Source organism: Semicossyphus pulcher, unplaced genomic scaffold, assembly GCF_022749685.1.
Source record: "Semicossyphus pulcher isolate SPU_LCO1_2020_fin unplaced genomic scaffold, fSemPul1.0.p SCAF_9, whole genome shotgun sequence".
Lineage (NCBI taxonomy): Eukaryota > Metazoa > Chordata > Actinopteri > Labriformes > Labridae > Semicossyphus > Semicossyphus pulcher.
Genome location: NW_027211770.1, coordinates 20846903 through 20870920, shown reverse-complemented (window position 1 = coordinate 20870920; position 24018 = coordinate 20846903). Strand labels below are relative to the sequence as shown.

Here is a 24018-nt window from a genome sequence, read left to right as displayed (position 1 = left end):
TGCCGCTTCCTACTCCAGTCGAATAGGTGGCGGTAATGCGCCTGTACGCTGTCAACAATTTATGAATTCAATAAGAAGAGAAGAAGAAGAAGGATGAAGAAGACGCCGTAGAAGAAGAAAATTAAAGGAATCGATTTATGATTTGCACCGAGTTGCCGTTGCTCCAGAGGAGGGCAGTAATGCTCTTACGTGTTTGGTGAAGACAAAAGTCAGACATTGTTACTGAACCTATCCATGTTGTTTGTAGTTCGAGCTAACTGTGGCTAACTTAAAGCTACGTCTATTTTACGAATAATAACCGCCCATTCTAGCTAGTTTATAGCTTAGCTGCTATCAACTTTTAAAAGTGATTACTATTTTTATGTTGTTGAAGCACTGATTTTATTAATTATTACACCAAGAAGCCCTGCGTCAGATCAACCGAACTTTGACACACTGGGCTGTGCACTGCTTGCAGTTGAAGGAGACGCCTCCTGGATTATTCACTAAACAACAAGTTAAATTTAATTGTCATTGTTCATTTCTGCGACCTGACGTTGAAACCGCTGACCGTACACACCCGAAGATGACATCCAAGAAAGTGATTGAGCTGTTCTACGATGTTGTTTCTCCGTACTCCTGGCTTGGCTTTGAGGTCTGTGTTGTTTTATTTCGGAAGAAAGCCACCGACTTGAATGAAGATGAAGATTTACATGGCTGGTTTTGTGTTTGTAGGTCATGTGCAGATACAGAAACGTGTGGAATATAGAGCTCAAACTACGCCCTGCTTTCCTGGGTGGCATCATGCAAGGAGCAGGTAAACAAATATTCGTGGCAAGTACTTTTAAGTACGAAACGTAAGTACAATTGTCTAGTTACAAGTGCTTTGCTTGAGTATTTCCAGTTTTTGCTTCTTTGTACTTCTAACGTTACTCCACCAAAATCAGTCAAATGTTGTACTTTTTACTTAACTACATTTACTCTGCAAATTCAGATTCATAATACAAAATGTTATTAACAAAATACACAAGATTTTCACAATACAACATCTCTATTACCAATTTATGGCTACAGTATAACACAATTCCTACTATTATTTCATCGGTTACAAGTACCCTTAAATTCTTTTGAATACCGTTTTATATGATATTTATCTTTCATGACAGGCAACAAGCCCCCTGGTCTGGTTCCAAACAAATTCATGTACATGGGCAAGGATCTGAGACGCTTGGCAGAGTATTTTAATGTTCCCTTGCAATCTCCAGCCAACCCCTTTGAGGCCATGTTTGAAAAAGGTACATACCGGATATGGTTATTCAGAGCTTGTTGACAACAGAAGTCTGGGAGTAAGTAATTCCGTGACACATTTTTTCCCCTGTCTTCCATTCTCTCTGTTCTGTTTGTTTCTCCTAGGCTCCTTGTCTGCCATGCGATTTGTGGCTGCAGTACAAGAGAGGGAGAAGGGTGGAGATCAGCATGTGGAGCGCGTGTCCAGGGAGCTGTGGAGAAGGATCTGGAGTGAGGACAAAGACATCACTGAACCTGCATCACTGTCTGAGGTACCAGCTTATCCAAGTGGTTGTATCTAAAAATATTAGGAAGTACTTTATTTTTTTTAATAAATCAGTTATTTATTTGCAGGCAGCAAAGAAAGCAGGATTGTCAGAGAGCGAGATTGAAGAAGCGCTGAAGCTGTACACCTCAAAGGGCATCAAAGACAAGCTGAAAAGCTCATCGCAGGCTGCACTTGAATATGGGGTCAGTTGTCCCTTGGTTCTTCTTGTACATTCAGACAACACATGGCAGTATATTGAACAAAATCTCTCCTCTTGCCTCCAGTCTTTTGGCTTCCCAATGATCGTGTGTCATGTCAATGACCAGCCCGAGATGTTTTTTGGATCGGACAGATTTGAGCTCATGGCCCACTGCATCGGTGAGAAACCTATTGTACTGTTCATCATTCACAAACACAGACACATAATGTAAAATGGGACTACAGATGTGAATTAGCTTAAAGCTATAATCTGGTACGGTGCATCAAATAGTGACATTTATGTTTTAAACTGTACATGGTCCCTTTTAAATAAAATACAATAAATAAATAAATAAAAGTATAGAAAGAATAAGATGACGCTTGGCGTCACTGCTGTACCATTCCTTACCATTCATAATAGTACTAGATAAGTGCTGAAAATGTAAATACTTTATATTGATAATGACACAATGGAGACGGTTTAAGTTAGAGAAAACTGACGTTTCAATTCTGTGGTTTGGAGTCCAGATTCTCATTAACAATTCAAGTTGAAACTTCAGATTCTCACTCCAGCCTCATTTTGTTCTCTGTTTCAGGAGAGAAGTGGCTGGGACCTCAGCCTGACAAGTCCGCTGCCAAACTGTGAGAGAGAGACAGACAGAGAGAGAGAGAGAGAGAGAGCTGCCTTCACTCGATGCTGGTGTGCTCACAGATTTTTCACTTTGCATTACATTTGAAAGGCGCTTAGATTTTCATTTATTCTACCAAGATTATACTTTCTGTGCTTTGCCTTCTGAAACCAAGCAGCATCTTTTTAATGAAACTTAAAAATAAATATCTTTGTAAATATTGTAACATACCAATTATGTGCCTAAAAATTAAAAGCAACATTGGCAACTTACAGATAAATCATCTGGTCGTCTTTTCTATTGAAGTACAGTTTACTTTTTACTACAGTATGTACTGCAGCTGCCCTTACAGTGTATGTATTGGACTGCCTGTTTGTACAATTAAGCCCGTAGCAAGACATATTTGCATGAAAGAATCTCCAGAACACAAACACAGCAGAGATGTCAAGTTCAGTGAGTGGAATTTACTGAGGGGACAGCAAGCGGACAACAGCTCCCACGTGTCACTTAACGTGGCCATTGCACCACTTATTCATAATAAAACAGATGTGTTATATGAAATTCACCCTCCAAGTACATTTGTCATAAATGGGAAATTAGCCATGGACACCAAAATGTTTTCGTCATTTGGTCAGAGGTGTTTCTGTTCAGGTTCCTCCCAGAGTCCAAATAAATGCAAGTTAGGTGGATTGAAAACTAAATTGCCCATGACTATTGATGCGAGTTTGTGTGTGGCTGTCTTTGTTTGTTTTTCGACAGGCTAATGATCTTTTCTAGGGTGTAACCGTCTCTCACAGTGTGAGCAGGAGTATGTTTCGCTTCACTATGTAACTACAGGATGTGGCAATAGATGGGGTTTTTTGCATTAAAAAAAACTACCACAGATCAGATTATACAAAAATCTAATCAACAATACAAAGCAATGGTCTCTTGTAGTTCAAATGTACACTCACCAGCCACTTCATTAGGTACACCTGAACAATCGAAAGTAAACCAATACATTAGCTAAGCCGTAAGATTTACTTTCATGTTGCCTGTAATGTACAGGCGTTCTTCTAAGCTGTCATAGACGTGTTAAATGATATTTCAGCGTCAAGGTCATAATTGGTGGTAGGGCTGTACTGAGCTGCTTTATATTTAGAGGTGTTTCTAATACTCTGGCCCCCTCATGTATGTAAATAGGGAGGACAAAAATTAGAGACACAGTTAAATATAATTTAGTTCAGTACAACACCACCTTTAATTATAGACTCAGTAATAAACATCATTGAATTTACACACCGACTCTCAACAAAAAAGTCAACAAAAACTAAACTTCATAAAAGCAGAATCCAGGGCAGTGCTGTTGTACTGAGCTGCATTAGATTGTACAGGTGTGCCTCAGGAAGTGGCTGGTGAGCGTGGTTTTAAAAGAGGCTGAGATATATACAGAGGTTCTCTGCTTACATGCTGGCTTCTTTTCTCTTCCACATGGTTTTTCTTGACACACAAGACATTGTAAAAAAAAAAGTTTTTGTGTGTGTGCATTTATTTAAAAATGCACACAACTACATACTACAAAATAAATGACTTTTAGTCCACTCAATTATTAATGTGAACAATTAGCTTTTACTGAATCAGAACAGAATGGGCGAAACGACAGAAAAAAATGTGCATGTGTTATGTACAATTCATTTGTAATAGTATCTTTAAATACATATTACATGTGATCAACTTTAACAAAATGTAGTGCTCATGCTAGATGTTGGAGCAGCAAAAAGCACACATGTAGTTCTCTGTTTAGAGGAGCATTAGAAACCCCTGAGTAGAGGAGCGGTTACAAACCAGTGACCTTTGTTGCAGGTCATTCATAATTACTTCAGCTAATAACCGGATATGGACATTGTTTGACTAATAAAGCAACAAAAGTTAATGTAGTCAATAAATGTGTTTGTAATGCTGTTATAAACAATTCATAAGGCTTTGATCAACTTTCATAAGAACACTACACTGCAAGTTTCTTGCAAGAGCTTATAAATGTTTTATAATCAAACAATAAATGTTAAATTATAAACGCTTAGATAGCCCAATGTTCAAAAGCTGCATTCTTATCTATTAATAAAATGTTATTACAAGGACCTGAGTATAAAGCTTCTACGTAGCTGTAACTAGCTCCACCTCTACCAGCTAAAACATAAGTTACTTACTATTTCTATTAACAATATAATACTATCACATGCTAATTAAATTGGCCATTTTTCTGCAGAATGAGAACCTCAACTTTTGATAATTAAAGTACATTTTGTCACTTGATATAAAACTGTAGGGACTTTTACCTGTAATTGAGTCTTTTACATTGTTGATTTGGTTTTTTTCTTAAGGATGTCAGTTTATTCTTCCATCACTGCATTATTCTAATCAACGCTAAACTATTTATATATATTTCAAGATATTCAATTATTTTCCCGTTTAATGCCTGTTATTTGAAAGAAATTCAGTTTATTTTTGAACACTAAAACCTCCAGAGACCGCAGAGCTTGTCCTACAAGTTTCAGAGCGATGAAGGCTAAACATGCGTAACAAAAGGCTGAAGACTAAAAATGACAAGGAGCTGCTGGACCAGTTTCCCTAAACAAAGAGGAGAGAGGCAGGGCCACAGGCAGTAGCCTACACTCATCGACTTAAGAGAAAAGGCAGAATGTGGTGGAGCAAACTCTGAGAGAGAGAGGCAGGGCAAGACCGTGGATTACCATACACCTGATATCAGTGTGATGCACCACTCTTTAAAGTGAGAATCAGGAAGGAGGAAGAGGCTAAAAGAGGAGAAGAGGAGATAAGGTGTAGGTGAGGTGGGTGGAGTTAAGAAAACACACAAGGTGGAACGTGGACAAACAGAGCAGCGAGAGATCCCCGGAGCCCGACCAATCGCCTGAGAAAAACAACACAATGAAGATCTGAAGAGCACAGCTGAACCCGGACTCCACATTCAGCAGGGAGGATGTATGAGAGGTGTCTGACTGTCTGACGGAGGGAAACATGAGCCTCAAATAACAGGATTTTCTTTGTGATTTAAGACACAACTGAAGGAGCTGAGGTAAAGATGTGAAACACTACGTCATTTTTTTTTACATGTCATTTAAAAGTCAGGTAATATATTGTTGTAGTAGCCCTGAGGTCTGCTGAACTGATGTTTATTAATCTAGTAAATATTCTAACTATGTATGTCCCTCTTGCTTCAGTGTGTCTGTAATGACAATGATATTGTTCTACCTTGACGTTACAAGCTGGAGCTGTTTTGCCACTTTTGTCTGCCCTTTGGGCGTGTGATACAACACCAGCATTGATGTGTGGAAAAAAAAAATGCAGATGAACAGGTTCAGAGATCTTGAATGTGACATGGTGGTTTGACAGTTTCCCAGTGTGGCTGTGGTGTCTTTGCTAATCCTACAAACTGCACTTAAAGAAGCTTTCAATTGACATTTCAAAATAAACGTACCTCAATTAGAGATGATACATTTACTTCTGTTTCTACCCTTGTGATCTTACACAGAGCTACTTCTTAACATTTACCATTGTGTTCTGTGCTGTGTGTCCTTAAGGAAAGGAGGAATGTTTTGTGTTACAGAAGATGATTTCCTTGAGGTGACAGAGCTTTAGTGATAGAAACAGTTTGGCACACCTCAGAGACAACATGTTAAGCTCTGTTCTCAGTTACACCTTCGCTCAGATGCCTTCTCATACTGGATACCTTGTAAAGAGTCATGTTACTATTTGTTGATCTGGCCAAAGACACAATATAGGTTTCAGGACAACCACTGCCACGTAATCTGTTGTTTTTACTTCTAATTGTTTATGCACAATGAAGACTTACGTAACACCTGTATGCTTGTGGAGCCCTAAAAGGTGTTGAGGAGTCTGTTATTCTTGACAACTTTTCTTTATTCTGTTTTTACTTGACAGGATGTCTTCGGTATCAGACGCAGACCTCCGCTGCAAACATGGAGACACAATCTGTGGTGAGTTTGAACAGCAGAGGATTTTAGACACTCACCTGATCCGGCCTTTGGAGGCTCTGGTAACGATCACTTGAGTTGACAGACGAGCAGACGACATACCAGCAGACTGTGCACACAAACATGCCTGCCCCTGTGTGATTGTAAAGATTGTGTGTGACTGTTTGCAGAGATCCGTGTGTACGAGCAGGAGGTGATCATTGTGCCCATCCTGCTTCTCTCCGGCTTCCTGGTCACCCTCGTCTTTATTCTACTGCTGCGATTCTGTCCGGAGAGAGTCGACCGCATCCGTCCGCAGGCCTCAAAGCAGGGCACCAGGAGGGTGCTGCACGGCATCGATGGTAAGACACACAAGTTGCTCAACACTGTCAGCAAAGAATCAGGAAGCCCATTTAATATGTGTATTTCTTGTGTTTTCAGCTTTTTCCAGATGTAGTAAATAATTTGTTGGAGATCAGCTTTAGAGCTTCCATCACCAATAAAAGACATTTATTTCTGTTTACCTTCTGTCATGTAAATGCTCTTATCTCTAATGAAACTTATTACCTCTCTCTCTCCACAGCTCCACCTGGTATCAATGTCCTGGAACATGAAAGCATCGCTCTGGACATTCCCAGTTCCTACTCCACCTTCACCCCCCCAGACTCTTACCCCACCAAAACCCTCTCCATGCCTGTGGTCGCACCCGCTCTCCCGCCCAGCCCCCCTCAGCAAAACTACCAGCACACTTTCACTCCAGTCCCCCAGCCCCGAGAGCTGCCCCGTCAGAGGCTGCCCGAGTCCTTCAACCTGGTCACCCCTCTGCCTGCTGCCTTCTCCCTGCGCTCCGACTCCTCTGTGTCTCTCTACAGGGCCCGCATGGAGAACAGGAATGTGGTGCTGCGAGTACTAAATGGTGAGATGGTTAAATTTAATTGAGGTTTGTGGCTGTGGAAAAGAGTCTCTTTTACAGGCCACTCTCATCTCTCTCCTTCTTACCGTTTACAGACTCTGCTGATGCCACAGAAAGACACAACTTCCTCGGCTTTGCATCCTTCTTGGCCCAGCTGGGACCACATCCCTTCTTGCCAGAGCTTCTCGGTGTGGTTTCACTGCGAGCTCCTCTGGTTACAGTAGTAGAAGAGCTGGAGAACAGAGACCTGCTCAGCTACCTGTGGAGATGCAGACAGGTATGTTTTAGAGAGAACTACTGTGATGTGTGTTAAGTCACTTAAACCATCAAACTATGCATTTAAAGCAGAAAGAAGTATTTTTAAAGAGAAAAACAGTGATTGTGTCATCCTCAAAATGGTGACGTAACTTGTCTCTGTTGTTTTTCTTTCAGGAAAATGTGAACCCACCCTGTGAGATGACAGAGAGAAGGATATTTACCATGGCCAAACAGGTGGCCTCAGCTTTGGTTAGTATGCTAATAAATATCTGTTTGACTTTCAAATCACAGACATAAACAACCCCTGTCCTGACCTCAACTCATGTTTACAGGGTTTCCCTTCAGTACTCCCTTCTCATACTTAATATATCTACTAGTCAAGAAAATTGGCTATTGATTGTTTCATTACTTTAATTTTGTGGAAACAAAAAAGTCTACTTACGTTTTTAATCATGTAAAGTAACTTTGAGTACCATGAAAAGCGCTATATAAATAAAATGTATTATTATTATTATTATCAAGTGCTAGCAACTCTACGCAGCGGCACTTTACGCTAAATGCTAGCGTTAGAATGCTAACATTCTTATTTTGGTACTGCTAACATGCTAAACATCAAGGCTAGCATGCTAATGTTTGCTAATTAGCGGCACTAAGCTCAAAGTACAGTATTAGAACATTTAACAGGGTGATTGTGCTAAATAAAAAATGGAAGGATCACCGGGAACCTCAACGTTTAAAGCAAATTACCTGGTAATTCATCCTTATAGAGAGTTGTTGAGACATGACACTCAACTCTTAATCAGGAGTTCACCGAGTCATTAGAATTCATCCTGTGGAGAACGTGAATCTATATCATCTATTAATGCAGTGGACCCACCAACAGGCCATTAGTGCCATTATAATTCATTTTAAATGATTTCTTTAAAATTCTGCTGACCAAAAATCTATGTGACTTCATATATACATTTTTTAATCATCTCTCTATGCTTTGAATCACTGGATACGAAATACTGTCTTAATTCAATACTCTAAACATTACATACATCTTTACTGGCAGTACAGAGAAATGATCTAAAAAAGGCCTATGTGTTTAATCCTGGGATGCACCTCGTCTTCTTGCCCCATCAGGAGTTCCTCCACAGCAAAGATCTTCTCCACGGAAACATCCGTGCCCGCAGCGTGCTGGTCACGAAGGAGCACACGGCCAAGCTTTGGGGGCTGCATGGGGTCTACACGAGGAAGAGCCAGGGAGCCACTCAGAAAGAAGATCCCAGCATGAAGAAATGGCAGGCACCAGAGCTGCTAGCCAGGAGGGCTGCCGGTCAGAGCAGCGACATGTGAGTGTTCAATCCTTGGAATAGTTCGCATCCTCTGACACAGATGTGACTGCAGCATGACAAATTGTTGTTTTTATTATGTGGGTTTATTATTAAGAGGATTTTCTGGATGCAAGACTAACCATAATGTTCCTCTGTGTGTCCCCCTCTAGCTGGTCATTTGGTATCTTACTTTATGAAATGGCAACGTTAGGTGAGTTCAATTTTAACATGTTTTCTGCATCAATATTATGATGCACCTTAATCTTTAAGCTATTCAATTTAAAGGAACCCCCACCCCATCCATACATACCTACATTTTCTATTTTCTCTGCAGGTGAAGCTCCATTTGCAGAAATCTCAGTTAATGAACTTCTTCAGTTTCATCAACGAGGAAAAAGTCTGAAAAAACCCTCCAACTGTTCCAACACGCTGTAAGTAACACAACTGAACCTGAAGCAGCTGTTTCCCATCTTTTACAAAAACAATGTTAATCTCATACTATTCTCTCTCTCCCTCAGACACTCCATGATTAAGAGCTGCTGCCAGTGGAAAGATGTAGATCGACCGTCTCTGGCCGAGGTGAGCCGCAAACTCGTCTCAGGAGAGAAAAGTGCGTCTGACAAAGTCCTGAAGGCGTCTGGGGTGGTAAACATTGAGCAGTACCTGCAGGAGGCCGGATACGGGGAAACCAACAGCTACACTGTTTTCTGATGCCTGCATGAACCAGGAAATATAAAAATAAATTGCACTATTCTCAAACACCCCAACAGTGCACTTTAACAAACAGTATCTTTCAGGTGCAATAAGTGCTTCAGGCACTGACAATGTTCATTTATTTTATGTATTCTACTGCTTCACTTCTATCCAAGTCAAACCTCGGTCATGTGATTCTTTGTCTCCTTGGACAACACTAAAATATTCAGGGGTCAGTTTGGGAAATAAAACCAGTGATTTATTGATAAGACACTTTAAGAAATGTAAACTTGATCCATGCACAGTTGCTGCATTCTGGACTTGTAGCTGATACTGTCAATATGATGGTTTACAAATCTTGTTTACAACCTTAAGCCAATATATGTTAACAGATGTAATATATATTTTATCTCTTTTTTTTGTATGATTCATTATTAGGCGTTTTATGGAAATGAAGGGCACATATGTGAATTTATGCTGTTGTTACTGTCTTCTCTACAAGCTCAATTCATGTGAACATCTCAGAGAGAGATTGTTTACAAAAATGTAAATAAAAATATCTTGAATCCTACAATGTTTCTCATTTTCATGTGGATGCACACACACACACACACACACATACACATATCCTGTCATGGCTTTCAAAGTCAAGTATAAAAGTTAAATATTCAAATCCAGATACACTTCAATATTCAGACTCAAAAACTGATCTAATCACGTTTGCAATCCTGTATATGTGCAGTTGAAAAACAAATTCTTCTCGGCGTCCTGCTTTCACACACCTGTCTCATTCTAATAATGAGGACGCACTGTATTTACCTCATCTGAGCTCGACTGACGCTTGTAGTTCTTTGACAAAAACAAAAAAGGCTCCCACAGATCCTTTAACAGGTATTGTTTATTGGTAGTACTGCATACGTACACAGAGCACTTCCACTCAGCCCTTGAGAGAGCAAACCATGAGGAATACCTATTTTCAGGTAGTTAAGTTGATTAAAGCTACTAAAACTAGATCTTATCCATGAAAAAATAACTTTTGATTGTAGTACAAAATGGAAAAGATACAAAACTAAACTTTTAACAAGTGGTAAAATGAACTAAACTGAACACCAGGCTTGTTGAGTGTCCTTTCCTTGATGTGATTGGAGCCTGGATTCAACATCTATGGTAACATAACGTGTAACTACTAAAAGAGATTTAAAAGGAAGTTGACCCACTCAGAGAACATAATACTAAAGTTAAAGCACCGTTTGAAATCCAGCAAGAAGGCAACGTTTCTCCCCCCCCCTCCCAACAGGTGAACTGTCCTAGATAGAAGACCTAGCACCGAGTACTGCAGACTGGCAGATTTGCACAGTTTCACAAGAGTTTACATATAAAAAGTCTCTGTCTACTCACAGAAAGAGGAAAATAAACTGACAAACACTACTGAAATACATACAAGTACACATACAACATGTTTTTGCACATTCAATGTCCAAAGTAAACTGTAGAACCTCATGTCCCCATTCAGCTGAGTCTTATGAAAAGGTCATGAGTGAGGTGATCCTGTCATCCCGCATCACTCACGCAGCGTGTTGATGGAGGCACAGATCTTCAGAGCGGGACCCAGCTTGATGTTCATGGTGGAGATGAGGTGATCCTCTCGCAGGAGCAGCAGAGCCTGCCCGTCGATTTCCTGCGACAGGAACTGTGCAGCCAGCTCTTCACAGCCTGGACACACCCCACGCAAGAAAGATGGAATTAACACAAAAGGAGAACAGACGGCTGAGGGCTTAAAGAAATGTTATCTGATCGCTGAACACCGACCTTGAAGTGAAGAGATAAACCTGCAGACTTCCTCCACGCTCCACTGAGCAGGAGTTGCTGAGAGAAAGTTAGCGCCCTCTAGTGGGAGGCTTCCGGGAGCTGAGGTGTCAGAGGGAGGAGCGCTGTGCCCGGCTCTCAAGCAGGAGTGTGAGGAGCTCGGGGACAGGGAAGGAGACTCGTCCTCTTCCTCTCCATCGCTGGATACGTCATCTGAGCGGCTAGACTCAGAGTGACACTACGACACAAAAGAGTGGAGGTTTAAAAAATAATAAATGGCAAAATATAAAGCATAAGGAAGTTATTACAATTATTATCTTATTAAAATATGGAATATCCCCAGCTTTGTCTTACCTTAACAGGTAGATGCCTGCCTGATAATTTATTGGAGGCGATATTAGAGCTGCTCCTGCGAGACGGGCCCCTCCGCCTCGCTGCACTCTCAGTGGGGGCTGGAGGTGGTGCCAGGCCTCCACCACTTCTCCCTCTGCTTGTCTTAAAGTGTTGGCTGCAGCTGACATTATACCTGTGAATCCAGGAGAACAATCAGTACACAAACAGACATCATTAGGTTTTAATGTAATCACAGCAGAGTATTTTTTTGGGGGGGTACAGGATGAGGAACATCCCGAAAAACAGAGACAAAATAAAAACAGGGGAAATGCAAAGCTAAAGTAGATCATACCTCTTAGCACACGTGTTCGAACAGAACCTCTTTGATCCTCTGAACTGGCTGGCTGGGGCGAGACTATCGCAGTATTCACATTTTAACACTGAAGAGGAAAAAAAATGCATCAAACAATGTTAAATATTTAGATAATGTTGAGAATACTCATTAAAAAATATATGTTATTCCAGCACTTACATGGAGCTCCGTTCTCTGAGCGGCCAACCAGGGCAAAATCTCTGTCTTTGAGTAGTCCAGCAACCTGTCGCATCAAATACAAGCCTTAAAGTAAGAAACTTTTCACACATCTGATAAATGTCAATCTCGGGTCACATTGGCTATAGTCTGACGACGATATTCCCTCTGGGGACAACAGTGAACGTGTCGGGCGTGTAGCCAGCGGTTAGCGATTAAACTACTTTTAAAATGTTTGTTGAACGAAGGTCGGATCGATCATTTCTGATGCATTCGAGGAAGTCGGGACATCTGAACGCTGGACGGCTTGCGTGACACAGCGTCAAAAGGACATTTCTCAAGTTAAATTTTTTATCTAGAACGGATTGTTAACTGTTAGCCTGCAGGTGTCTGTTTATAGAGATTAATAAGAAGCTAAATCATCGTCAGATAGCTGCTGACGGGAGCCAGGAGGTCATTACGCTGCATTACGTTCTCCTTGCTTTTGCTCTCCACACGGACGTTTTTTTCCTGCATATGCCGCAGCTACAAGCGTACTACAAACTAAAACCAGAACACTTGCCATCCCTTAAATCCATGTCCCTGCCTACAGATTCTACATTTCTATGTAGAATCTGAGATTAGATAAACGTGAACTCTACGTTATCATGCATACTTACAGGGAAGGGCTCAGCTCCCTCCTGGATGACAAAGCCCTCTATGAGGTGGGTGAGGACTTGAGGTTTGACAACCGCCTGGGGAACCGGCGCTCTGTCTTTGTCCCCATGCCCGACTCTTAACAAGGGCAGAGGCAGGGACAGGGTGGGAGGAGAGGAGAAGGAGACTGCTACAGAAGGAGCTAGTGAGGATCAAAAAAGAAACAGAGAGAGACCTTTGAACTAGATTTCTGTACGTGTAATTACAATTCTGAAGTATTTCTTCTTTTAATTTATGCTTTATTGGAAGATGTCAATCTGACGTACCTGAGTCCTTTGTAGGGGCAGGAGATAAGGGAGGAGCAGAGTCTTTCATGGGAGCAGAGTCTGATTCTGTTGCCATGTCAGTTGAAGCGTCACAGTCAGATTTTCTTTTCAGGGAGCCAATGGCAGGCTTTATCTAATGGGATGTGGGGGAAAATGCTGATTTATTTTTACAATTCCTACAATACAGAAATAAACAAGTCTCAGTGTCAAAGACGTCTCAGTATCACTAAGTCCTTTAAATGGATCTTACCATAGCACTGTTTGAAGCGGCGTTTACATTCCCACCAGCACTCTCCTGGGCTGCCCCGCTTCGTGCATGCGCCAGAGCCACGACCTGCGCGTTTCCTGCTAAGCCTTGCCTGGCTCCCACAAGCTGCACAGGGATGTGAGGAGCGCCGTGCCCTCCAGCTGCAACCTGGCTGTTGCTGGGTGGAGCTGGGAGAATTGGAGGAGGGTGTCGAGGAGGCAGCTGCACAGGTAAGCGGTGTCCCTGAGCCGTCTTGGGCTGGATGGGTACAGGGCCTTTGTCTGCTGTAGTGTTGGCCTGTTGTAGCGGCTGGACCACCAGAGTCTGTGTGTTTATGTTGGCTTTTGCCGTCACAGAGCCGATGGAGTAGCCCTGGGTGGAGGTAGGGACATTTGAAGTGGGCACCAGGATTACGGGAGCAGCAGAGGAGGACAGGAGGAGCTGGGAGAGAGGGAGTGCTTGAGAGTTAGAGGAGGGGGCTACAGATGCAGCAGGAGTAACAGTCAGGGCAGTCTGGTTTCCTGCCTTTACAGTCATAGTGTTTGCAGAGGACTGCTGAGTGAAGTTGGCTTTGGCCATCTGTTGTTGCTGTTGTGGTTGAACTTGCTGCTGCTGAGCCTGGGCAAAAGCCTGCTGCTGCTGACCAAGAGGAAAGCTGGCGACATCTTTCCTCTCTGGATGCTCAGACTTGACAGCAACAGCTCTGGGAGTGGAGGTGCAATGTAGTGCCAGATTCTGTACCTTAAAGATTAAAGGAGGAGAAGGCTGTTGTTGAAAAAAGTTGTAGTTGGTGGAATCAAATAGTCCTCCCATTTTGTTTTTAAATTAGTACTGCATAATATTAAGTAACTCAAAACTTTACATTGCAGGTAGATAATTGTATTCAAACCTGGTCATTGTCAGACTGGGCACTGGCAGCGTTAGGAGCAACTTCATGCTGCTGTTGCTGCTGCTGGGGCTGTGTCTGGGCAACTGTTGCTACAGCTGTTGCTGTACCACCGGGCATGAAGATGAGCTGAGAACCAAGGGGAGCCCTGAGAGCGCGGTTTACCTATGAGACAAACAAGACAGATGATCAAGCAAATATTTCAGTGGATGTGTAAATGGAAAGTATATTGTACAGTAAGAATAAAGAAGGAATGAATATTGTGACACAGAAAAGAGCATTATACATCCATTTAGTTGATTATAACTCAAAAATGGAAAAAGTAGGGTTAGGGTTAATTATAATTTTTTTTAACTCACCCTAAGATACATCTGCCCCTGTCCTGCAGAGTTTCCACCCAGCAACACTGACTGGTTAAGAGCTGCTGTTGTTGCAGCAGAGGTGGCCGGGCCGTGGGGACGGGGATTGGTCATGGTTCCTCCTGCAGATGTAGTGCTAAGGTTGACCTGGGACAAAGAGGACGTTTTTATCAAATCTACCATACTATTTCAACAACTAGCTTTGTAAGTAATAATTTAAATAATGACTGACATAAAACTTACAGTGGTAGTTGCCTGGGAAATGCTGTTACTTGGGGTATTGGATTGACGACTAGCTGCAAGGGTGGCCTGAGAGGAATAAAAGGGATGGTGGGTTACATTACCATACTTTTGTACTGATTGCATTTTCCCTTCTTATTTTTTGTTACCTGTTGCACAGCGGCCAAGTTGTGGAGTTGAGCACTGCTGATCTGCTGCTGCAGCATGAGCTGCTGGAAGTACTGAGCTGCATTTGGCTGTCTTTGAAGTGCTTGAAGAGCCTACACAAACAAAAAAACATACACAGACACATGTTAAAAGTCTAATTCAAGTCTTTAAAATAATATATTACCAATTCAGGATTTTAAGTTAACGGTCTTCTCATCACAAATATGCTGTTATATATGCACACCTGTACAGCCTGCCTTTCATACAGAGACATGTGGGCTATCTGGGGTGCCCGAGAGTTCCCACTTGTCTGAGGATTTCCATTGGTAGTGCCTGTGTTTTGGTCTTCACCTGCATCCATGTTTTCTGTGGAAGCAACACATAAAAAGTAGCTGTGACCAAATGTACACAACAAATTCTATTACTTGCAGAAGTTAATGGGAAACTTGTCAGCATATAGACTAACTGAACATGCTATTTAGCACACTTTACTTGGGCCGCTTGGTAAAAATGAAATATTAAAAAAAACTAAACAAATGTCTATTTGAAAACTGAAATGATCAGTAAATACATAAAGCACTTTACAACCAAACTCCTTGAAGTCAGTATGTTTCAGACACTGTTAGCATAATTAGTAAGGCAAGTACCTCCTAAAACGTCCAGTACTCAGACTGTTTATAACAGAGGTAAAGATGGTTGTTCATGCAGAGGGGCCATCAATCATAGCTTGCAACACCCCTTGACGTACACTATCTAACGTTAGTTCTAACTACATGAGAGCTTGGCCTACATTATCACTGAGCCACTTACAATCGTTGCAAGAAGGAGTGGTATTTTAACGAGAAGCCCGATTGTCAACATGATCGATGAATGCGAGTAAGAACAACATGGAGGAAAGCTCAAAACAAGTAAGAAAGAAGCGAGCCAGCTGCGGCTAACTACAATGGACTCTACATGTTAGCTAATCTATATCTAACGAAATGAATCGGACATACCATGATAAGAAAAAAAATCTAATTTTTATCGAGCTAGAAAGAAAAGCAGAAAGGCCGTTAGTTTAGTGCTGATGCTAATGTTAAAGGTTGCTAGTAGAAAGCTGCAGCGTTAGTGTATCACAGACAGGCTAACTAACTAGCGGTGCTAGCAACAAGCTGACTATCATGCTTCAAAAAGTGATCAAGTCGTGTTTTCGACGTGCTTATGTGTTTACCTTTCCTTGGTGTTTCTGTCCTTTCCGCAGTTAAATGCAATCAAGTTTATATTCTATATTGTTTTTTTTCTAGATGCAGACAACGATAACCCCCTTTCAGGTTTTGCCTCCAACAAAGCCCCGCCCCTTAATACGTCTCTTCTTCTTCGCGTGCATCTTAGAGTGTAGAAATCCAACGTTCTACGGGGCCTTACAGCCACCTACTGTATCGACATGCGTACATCTAATTAAATACCAATAGGAAATACACATATAACTTGTGTCATTGCATTTTTGTTATATCCTTGTCCAATGACACTAATATAAAATAAAAATTGGAGGAGAAAAAAAGGAAATGTGTTGTCCCAATGAATCTCAACTTAAAGTACTAATACCAGTTCCAAGCAAGTATAGCCAAAACCCTGCTGTGTGGAAAAGCAACCTTAGTCCTTTGTTTGCAAGTTATATCAGGCATTAAGAGGTGGTCATTTTGCATAAGGTTCATGGTTCGTCTTATGCTAATGACCTGTTACTATACATCTTGGATCCAGCTGTTTCTCTACCTACAGGGCTGTCACAGCTATTCAATTCTTTTTTGGTTAAATTTACACAAGAGGGAGCTCTTCCCAATAACAGAGCAATTAAATCTGACATTCAAGCCTCCCATACCAAAGAAAATAGTACTTCTTTTAAAAATAAAATATGCTTGACAGGTTAGCCCTCAATTGTCTTTGATTCTTCTTACTTGAATCCAATAGACCTCCAAAGGTGAGTGCACTTGGGTGTGTAATGAGTCCACCAAATACATAATCATCTTTTATATTTTATTTTTGATGATCAGAAAATTAACAAAAAGGTTTGTAGCTTGAAATTTTCCTCAAACCAAACAAGTTATCATCTCAGTCAAGGTTATTCAATTCACTACAACCACCAAGTAACCTTTTCCAACAAATTTTGATAAAGAAATCAAGAAAGTGAACCGTGATAAACACAAAAAGCGAGTGGTAGAAACAATGAAAGCAAAACAAACTTAAGTGCTCACACTGACAATAATATTTTAACTTGATTCATAACTTAAACTTTAAACATAACTTTGCTATCAAGGTAAAACAAACAAAACAAAACTGCTTTAATCCTTAGCTTGAACAATTTGAATTTCTAAAAATATTACAAACCTTGTTATTGATATCCTGTTACATTTTATAGCCATAATATAGAGGGTGTGTAGAAAATGAAGTGCTTTCTTCTCTGAGAAGCAATGCCTCAGGTGTGAAGCAGCCTGAATATTTGGTCAAAGTAAAGTACATCTCCTCTTCATCCTTTAATGTTGGTATGTGTCGAGAAGTGCATGTGGTTTGGGTCGTTTTTAACATGTAAGACAGAACAGAGTTTACCAACTTTTCACTTATAAATAGGGTTGCAATTAAGAACATTGGTCAATTATTCTATGAAAATACAAGTACATATACAACATACATACCATATATTTTGATATCATAAATAATGAATTGCAGAATTTATATATGAATCTCTTCAAATTGCTAAAGTACAGTAGTATTTATGAGCAGAAACTAAAGAAGAAACTGCCTTTTGAGTTTTAGTTGGATGCTTTGCTTCAGACAAATTTGTAAGTTTTACACAGAGATGTAATATTGTTGACCTTTCTAATAAAGAGGGATGATGTCAAGTTTAACTTTCAACCTCAGGTTTGGTCAGCAAGCTGGTAATACAACCCATTTAAAGCCGTTATCAGCATTGATGTAAAGCTTTCCCTATAATATGGGAGAAAGAAAAACACCCAACTACAAGTTAAATTGAGTCAAGCTACGGTTATTCCAGTGATTTCTACTTGTGTTGCGAGGCTGTAAGCACAGTCTCTTTACTTAGTATTAAACATTTACATTCTCAAAAGTTGTCACTTTCAAAAGAAACACAAACTTATTAAAGCCAAATTACACAAAGGTTGTTTTGTAACCTGCAGCTTTCAGTGCACACAACCAGGAATAACACATTTCTGCATCTTGCGCATCTTCACAACTTCAAACAATCATTAGCTAAGCAGAATAAGGTAGAGCAATATTTCACTACGTTTAAATTATGAAAAAATCCAACTTCTTAACGTCCTTCTTTTCTGCTAGATTTACATGGAAGAAGAGATCTTTACTGTCACGTTGTAATCTTGTGTTAATCACTCATTTGTTTGATGTCAAACAGCAGAATGAATTGCATGGGGGTGGGGTGGGAGGAGGAGACAGGCCTGTCAGCCCCAGGAATAACATGCCCTCTTAAGTGACAAGCAGATCACGCAGTAGTAGCCCGAGGCACAAGTCTGGAAAACACACAAAGTATCAACAGGTCCTAAACCTTAAACCAGCACAGGAAAAAACTAGACTTGTGTCTAACTTCATCCTAACCTGTGAAAGAGTAAGTTGCGTCACACAGTGAAAGTTTCTGTCCCACGTCTGACATTTTGAGGTCACATTGGTAGTAAGTGGTCATCTCTCTCCTCCTGCTCTTCTTCTAAAGGTTCGGTGGCCACGCCCCTGTAAGCGGGGGCTTCCTCCCGATTTCGTGACCGGCACACAAAGTCACACCCATCCTGTAGGAGGGGGGAAAGTTTGATATGAATTTCCAACAAACCTATCATCACACAAACCTGTTTTTTTAATGAAATAATTTAGTAACTGCTCAAGGCTTACCGCCGTCAGATTGCCAACCTCCACCCAGAAAGCATAATTTGGGAATTGCTCCATCCCTTTGGCTCCAACAATCAGGCGCTGGTAGAGGAAACCTCCAATGAGGTAAACAGCCACAACACAGATCCCACTGAAATACAATACAATACAACTACAATATAACATACTTCAACAATAACGATTCTTATGTTGTTACAGACAGTCTTACGCACATGATGAGTATTATGGAGCCAGCGCTGAGCTGAGACTGAATAGGTGGGCACACTGCACTGGAGTCCAGCTCAAAAAGGTAGAAACAGTCCTGGTTCCTCTCCCTGTCCTCCAGCACCGACCCCAGCTGGGCCTGGGAGAGAGATGGAGCAGTGAACAGTAAATACAAGGCAACACACACACACACACACACAAAAAACTGTGTGAAACTACATGTCAAAGAGGAAAAGCATGCTCAGACCAAACAGAAACTTTTGGGGCGACAGAAAATTCCTAAATGGTTTCACAACATGGGAACAAGACAAGGCAGCATTAACTGCATGTGGGAAGATAATTAGCTGCAAGGTTGGACATCCATTTTCACTCAACATTTCAGTCAGCAAGGCCTCGATCTGAAATCCTACCAGGAATTTGATACCTGGCGTTCTCCCTAAAATCCAGAGCAGGACTCAGCTTATGTAACCGTGATGCACAGTTCTTGTTGGCAATAAAGGGGAAGCTGACCATACAGAAATCTGAGATGTGCAGAGTGGTAACCGTGTAATGTTTTGTGTTTTTTGGGCAGCTGTGGCTCAGTGGTAGAGCCGGTCATCTCTGAATTGGAAGGTTGGGGGTTCAGTCCCTGACTGCTGCAGTCACATGTTGAAGTGTCCTTGGGCAAGACACTGAACCGCAAATTGCTCCCGAAGGCATAGGTATCGGGTCTGATTGGAGATTGGCACTTAGGCCTGTGTGTGAATGGGTTAATGTATACTGTGACCCACATTAAAGTCAGTTCTACTTGATCCTGTGAGTGCCGGAGCTTTCTTTTTAATGGGTGAATGTGACATGTAGTGTAAAAGTGCTTTGAGTGGTCGGAAGACTAGAAAAGTGCTACATAAGTACGGTCCACTCATCATGTGTTGCAGCCAGCCAGCCAGCCAGGTGTTACACACTGTATAACAAGCGACTCAAAAGGTTATTATCCACTTCTGCTTTCCACTGTGTTGTGATGAAATGTATGAGAAATTAAATGTATTCCAGCTCTTAAAACAGACCATAACGGATTCAACAATTTACAGACAATCAGAGCATTTGCTTTGATTTACTTCAAGTGACAGTTGGGTACTGCTAGCTGTCCGCTAGGTGTCACCTCAGCTAATTTGAGTCACTTAACTTGACTTCTTGAGTAATTAACCTCTCGTCCAAATATTGTCACAAGTCCACTTCTTACAAACAGTCAATGATGCTGACCCAGAGAGCTGACCCTGATTCTTACTGCACCCAAACACACTCTGATATTATCCAAACACTCACTGCATTGGTCAATCATAGTCAGTCATAGTATTATAAACTGCTGTGCGGTGCGGTTTGTGGCTGCACCTGAAGCAACCCCCCCTACACATCCCCACAGTGTCTTTTTTGGTCTGAGCACTTGATAAGTTAGGTGTCATCTGTGTTTCTTTTACCACGTCCATGTCCCTGTTGCAAGAGATCATGACAAAAGCTCTCCTCTTTTCCTTGGAGCAGTGGCCATCATATGCTTCACCGTCTCTGTAGATTAATATCACCCAGTCACCTGCAACGGTAGTAAAGTGTATAAACAGACAACGCAAATACAACTGTTCTTAAGCACCCTATTCAACATTGAGCCTCATGTTCAGAGTACAAGAATCCATAGATAACAATTGTCAAGCTTTTTATGCTGATATTTTCTCAATCCTGCAATTCTCCAACCAAAGCGTCCGATTCAAACAGATGATTTAATTACGCCCATGCTGCAAACATTCCACTTACTTCCTCCATAGGCCTGTGTTGCGTTATACATGCCAATCACTTTTGTTTCCTTTTTCGTGTTGTCCACCTGAACAACCCCAGCTCCTGGAACACCCCAAGCATCCCCACACAACTGGAACACATATGTGTAACTCTCAGCTTCATTCTTGGTTTCAATTGTAAAGCTGTGAACATGAAGAAAATCATGTGAGACAGAAGCAGAATAAAAACACATTGTTGGACAACAAATGACAATAAGGAAGAATGCTTCAGTCATGGTTGGTTTACATATTCAAGAAAGGCAATTCATGTGGCACTGTCTATGGAAGCACAAAACTGAATCACTTCTTACTTCCTGTGTGCAAGTGGCGCAAGCCGATTGAGGACCTTCCGTTCTGACTCAGAATCGGAGTACAGTTTACAGTTTTTGATGCCGTCGGTGGTGGGCACCCCACTCTCACACAGGACCAGCTGAACAGCCAGGGTCCACACTAGGAAGGCCCCACCGATGTGTCTGTTCACCACCTGGTAGAGAAGTTGCATGAATAAAATTACTGACACCCTGTCTGTGAAAAAAATAGTTTTATTATTCATCATCACTTATTTTAATTACAAATATATGGACTTATTCTGCATTTAAAAGTAGAAAGGGACTATTTTCGGACACTTTATAGGAGAAACTAATACGCAGATTATATTTCTATAATAGACAAAGCTGCAAATTAATGATCAGCCCTGCTTTAGGATAAGGCTGGATCTTTAGAAGATTTCTGCAAAGTAACAAAGATTTAAGTGAGTAATTCTATAACCAAAAACACACAAACCTGTCTGATTATTTCCACTATGAACTCTTTCTTTATATTCACATATATACCAAGAGAGAGGATTTCATCTCAATGACCTTCTATTGTTTAAGTACGCTTCTAGTCCTAGATGAAGTTGGGGGGCTTAGAAGCGCCTGTATCCTGTTCACTGCAAACAACTTTAGCTTGCTCATGAAATTGCTTCCTGAATATAACATGCAGCAAGGACCTATGTCAATCTCTTATATAAAATTAGCTGTAGGATAAAATGTCAAAGGACAGAAATAAAAACCGTGTAAGACAAATCCTAAAAATGGAAAATGAAGTTGCGAAACCACAATTTTGAAATGGGCTGCAGCGTGTGCATGCAAAATGTCCATCCCCGCATGAGGCAATAAGTTTTCCTGAGTAAACAGTTTACAATGGGCCTCAGAAGAGCCAAACAGAGTTTAACTTTCTGGTACAATGTGCACTTACCTTCATGACGTCTTGCAGAGTAAATGAGTGGGAAAGCTTCTTTCTAAGTTGAACACACAAACTGACAGATGCTTCCTCGCGCTAACGTCGCTTCCTTATTGACTTATTAAGCAATAAAGCTGCAATTTTGTTGTGCAAATAAAATAAAGTATATCTGCACGGAGTCTGGAGTGCTAAACAAATGTTGTTAGCCGTCCGCCTTTCTGTTCTTCATAATTAACCCACTTTTCCCAGAAAATGTGTCAAATGAGAGCATCCAGGAGGCTAACAGGCTACAGGCAATAGCTGATTGCGGAAGTGAAACCAAACACACACGCGCGCATGTGACTGTGCGAATGAAGCGCAACCAATGAGCGGCCGCTGAATCCGCTCACACCCGCATCAGCTGACACGGGACAGTTTAGTTGGAAAGATGAACTGTGTGCACATGTCATTCTACAGTTTTCTATGTGTCTCTTGAACGTGTCTGCATTTGTTAACGTTGCACGACCCGCATTTATGTCTCATCATTTACATCTGGATCCAGACTTTTTCCCTTTTGAAGTAAGTAAAGCATTTAAAAAATGCAAAATACTCAACAATTGTTTTTCTGAGTTAAAAATAATGTGCCAAAACAAATAATGTCACAAAACCCGAAATGGTTTATGTATGGTCTCAGCTATGCTTAACGAAAGTGTCACCATGTTCACCACTTTAATTTAGGGTGTTAGCATGCTAACATTTGCTAATTAGCAAAAAAACAAAAAAAAACAAAGTACAGCAAAGGCTGAAGGGAATGCTGCTATAAATGCAGTTATTAGACCCAAATGTAATGAAAATTCCAGCAGTTAAGATATATTTCACTCAAAACTGTAAACCTCCTGAAAGGTCAAGGGTTCACCAAAGTCATCAGGGTTAATTGGCAGGGGATGATTATCTAAATATCTGCTAATCCTACAAGAAGATATATATCAGATATTTCTCATGATAACTGAACATTTTGACCTACCGATGGTGCTGCAGGCCAAGTCAGGACTAAAAGTCAGTAGGATTCATCTTCTGGGGAACTTGAAGGACATTACCACCCCTAGAGCCTTCCTGCTGGTAGACAATAGCTAAACATATGATGAGGCATGATGTGTGTAGAATATTTTTTACTCTAGTATTAACTAAATAAAAGCCAGGAGGGCACATTTATATTAGCCTTACAAAGCAAAGAAATGTCCAGTATACTGTTTCAATTGCATCAGCGTTTTCCAAGCAAGTTGGCAACTACACAGAGCTTGTTTTCTGTACTGTCTTCTGTAACTCATTCTTCAAACTTATCAAGAATTTGAACACAGACAACCTGTAAAGACTTTAACCAGATTGATTTGCCTGAAACAATGACTTGCTCTTTTCATCACTGCTGTTTGCATACTGCTAAAAGAACTGTGACAAGATTAAAGGTAATCAACATTCCTCATTTGCCTGTGTGTTCAGGCACAGTTTGCTGTTATTCATCTTAGGTAACCCAGGTATAATATCTGCTAGTGTATGCTTTACATGGTGTTCCTATTTACAGTCACAGTTTGTCTAAGAAAGTCCTTTTTTTTTTTACCCTCACCTATCTTTTATATGTTCTCTACCTTCACAGAGATGAAAGCAGACAGAAAGAAAACAGTTAGAAACTCCAGTTCAATTGGTTTTAGTTACTTTATCTGTATTTAGATGGCGCATATTAAGTCCTTGAAAACATATTAGAATACATTGCAAAATAATGTGGTGAAGGGAGAGTGAAGGGAAAGTAAAGTGAATCTAAATTGCAGTGAAACAGAACGGGGGATTAAGTGAGCCGGAAAGTGCCAGAGCTTATTGCCTTTATTTAGTAATGGTACTCCAAACC

General features: G+C 41.0%; 4 protein-coding genes across 4 annotated transcripts; 2 read left to right on the top strand and 2 right to left on the bottom strand.

Moving 5' to 3' along the window:
• The first annotated feature begins 122 nt into the window (after positions 1-122).
• gstk1 (glutathione S-transferase kappa 1) lies at positions 123-2823 on the top strand. Its single transcript, XM_069655999.1, has 7 exons — positions 123-634; positions 715-796; positions 1146-1274; positions 1393-1538; positions 1621-1737; positions 1819-1912; positions 2329-2823. The coding sequence occupies exons 1-7, from the start codon at positions 566-568 to the stop codon at positions 2376-2378; spliced, it is 687 nt and encodes a 228-aa protein (XP_069512100.1). The 5' UTR covers positions 123-565; the 3' UTR covers positions 2379-2823.
• Positions 2824-5054: 2231 nt separating this feature from the next.
• Positions 5055-10080, top strand: styk1b (serine/threonine/tyrosine kinase 1b). The gene is made up of 10 exons (XM_069656194.1): positions 5055-5434; positions 6301-6356; positions 6524-6694; positions 6916-7248; positions 7341-7522; positions 7678-7752; positions 8632-8840; positions 8993-9033; positions 9157-9253; positions 9341-10080. Exons 2-10 carry the CDS (start codon positions 6302-6304, stop codon positions 9531-9533), a joined length of 1356 nt encoding a protein of 451 aa, XP_069512295.1. The 5' UTR covers positions 5055-5434; position 6301; the 3' UTR covers positions 9534-10080.
• Positions 10081-10419: 339 nt separating this feature from the next.
• On the bottom strand, positions 10420-16346 carry phc1 (polyhomeotic homolog 1). The gene is made up of 14 exons (XM_069656157.1): positions 16235-16346; positions 15269-15390; positions 15027-15137; positions 14881-14946; positions 14638-14784; positions 14282-14443; positions 13396-14133; positions 13146-13278; positions 12843-13021; positions 12187-12250; positions 12007-12094; positions 11676-11847; positions 11325-11559; positions 10420-11228 (listed from the first exon to the last, which is right to left on the bottom strand). Exons 2-14 carry the CDS (start codon positions 15383-15385, stop codon positions 11077-11079), a joined length of 2364 nt encoding a protein of 787 aa, XP_069512258.1. The 5' UTR covers positions 15386-15390; positions 16235-16346; the 3' UTR covers positions 10420-11076.
• Positions 16347-17036: 690 nt separating this feature from the next.
• m6pr (mannose-6-phosphate receptor (cation dependent)) lies at positions 17037-22434 on the bottom strand. The gene is made up of 7 exons (XM_069656127.1): positions 22155-22434; positions 21227-21399; positions 20896-21059; positions 20568-20677; positions 19122-19252; positions 18913-19039; positions 17037-18812 (listed from the first exon to the last, which is right to left on the bottom strand). Exons 1-7 carry the CDS (start codon positions 22158-22160, stop codon positions 18690-18692), a joined length of 834 nt encoding a protein of 277 aa, XP_069512228.1. The 5' UTR covers positions 22161-22434; the 3' UTR covers positions 17037-18689.
• Positions 22435-24018: the final 1584 nt, after the last annotated feature.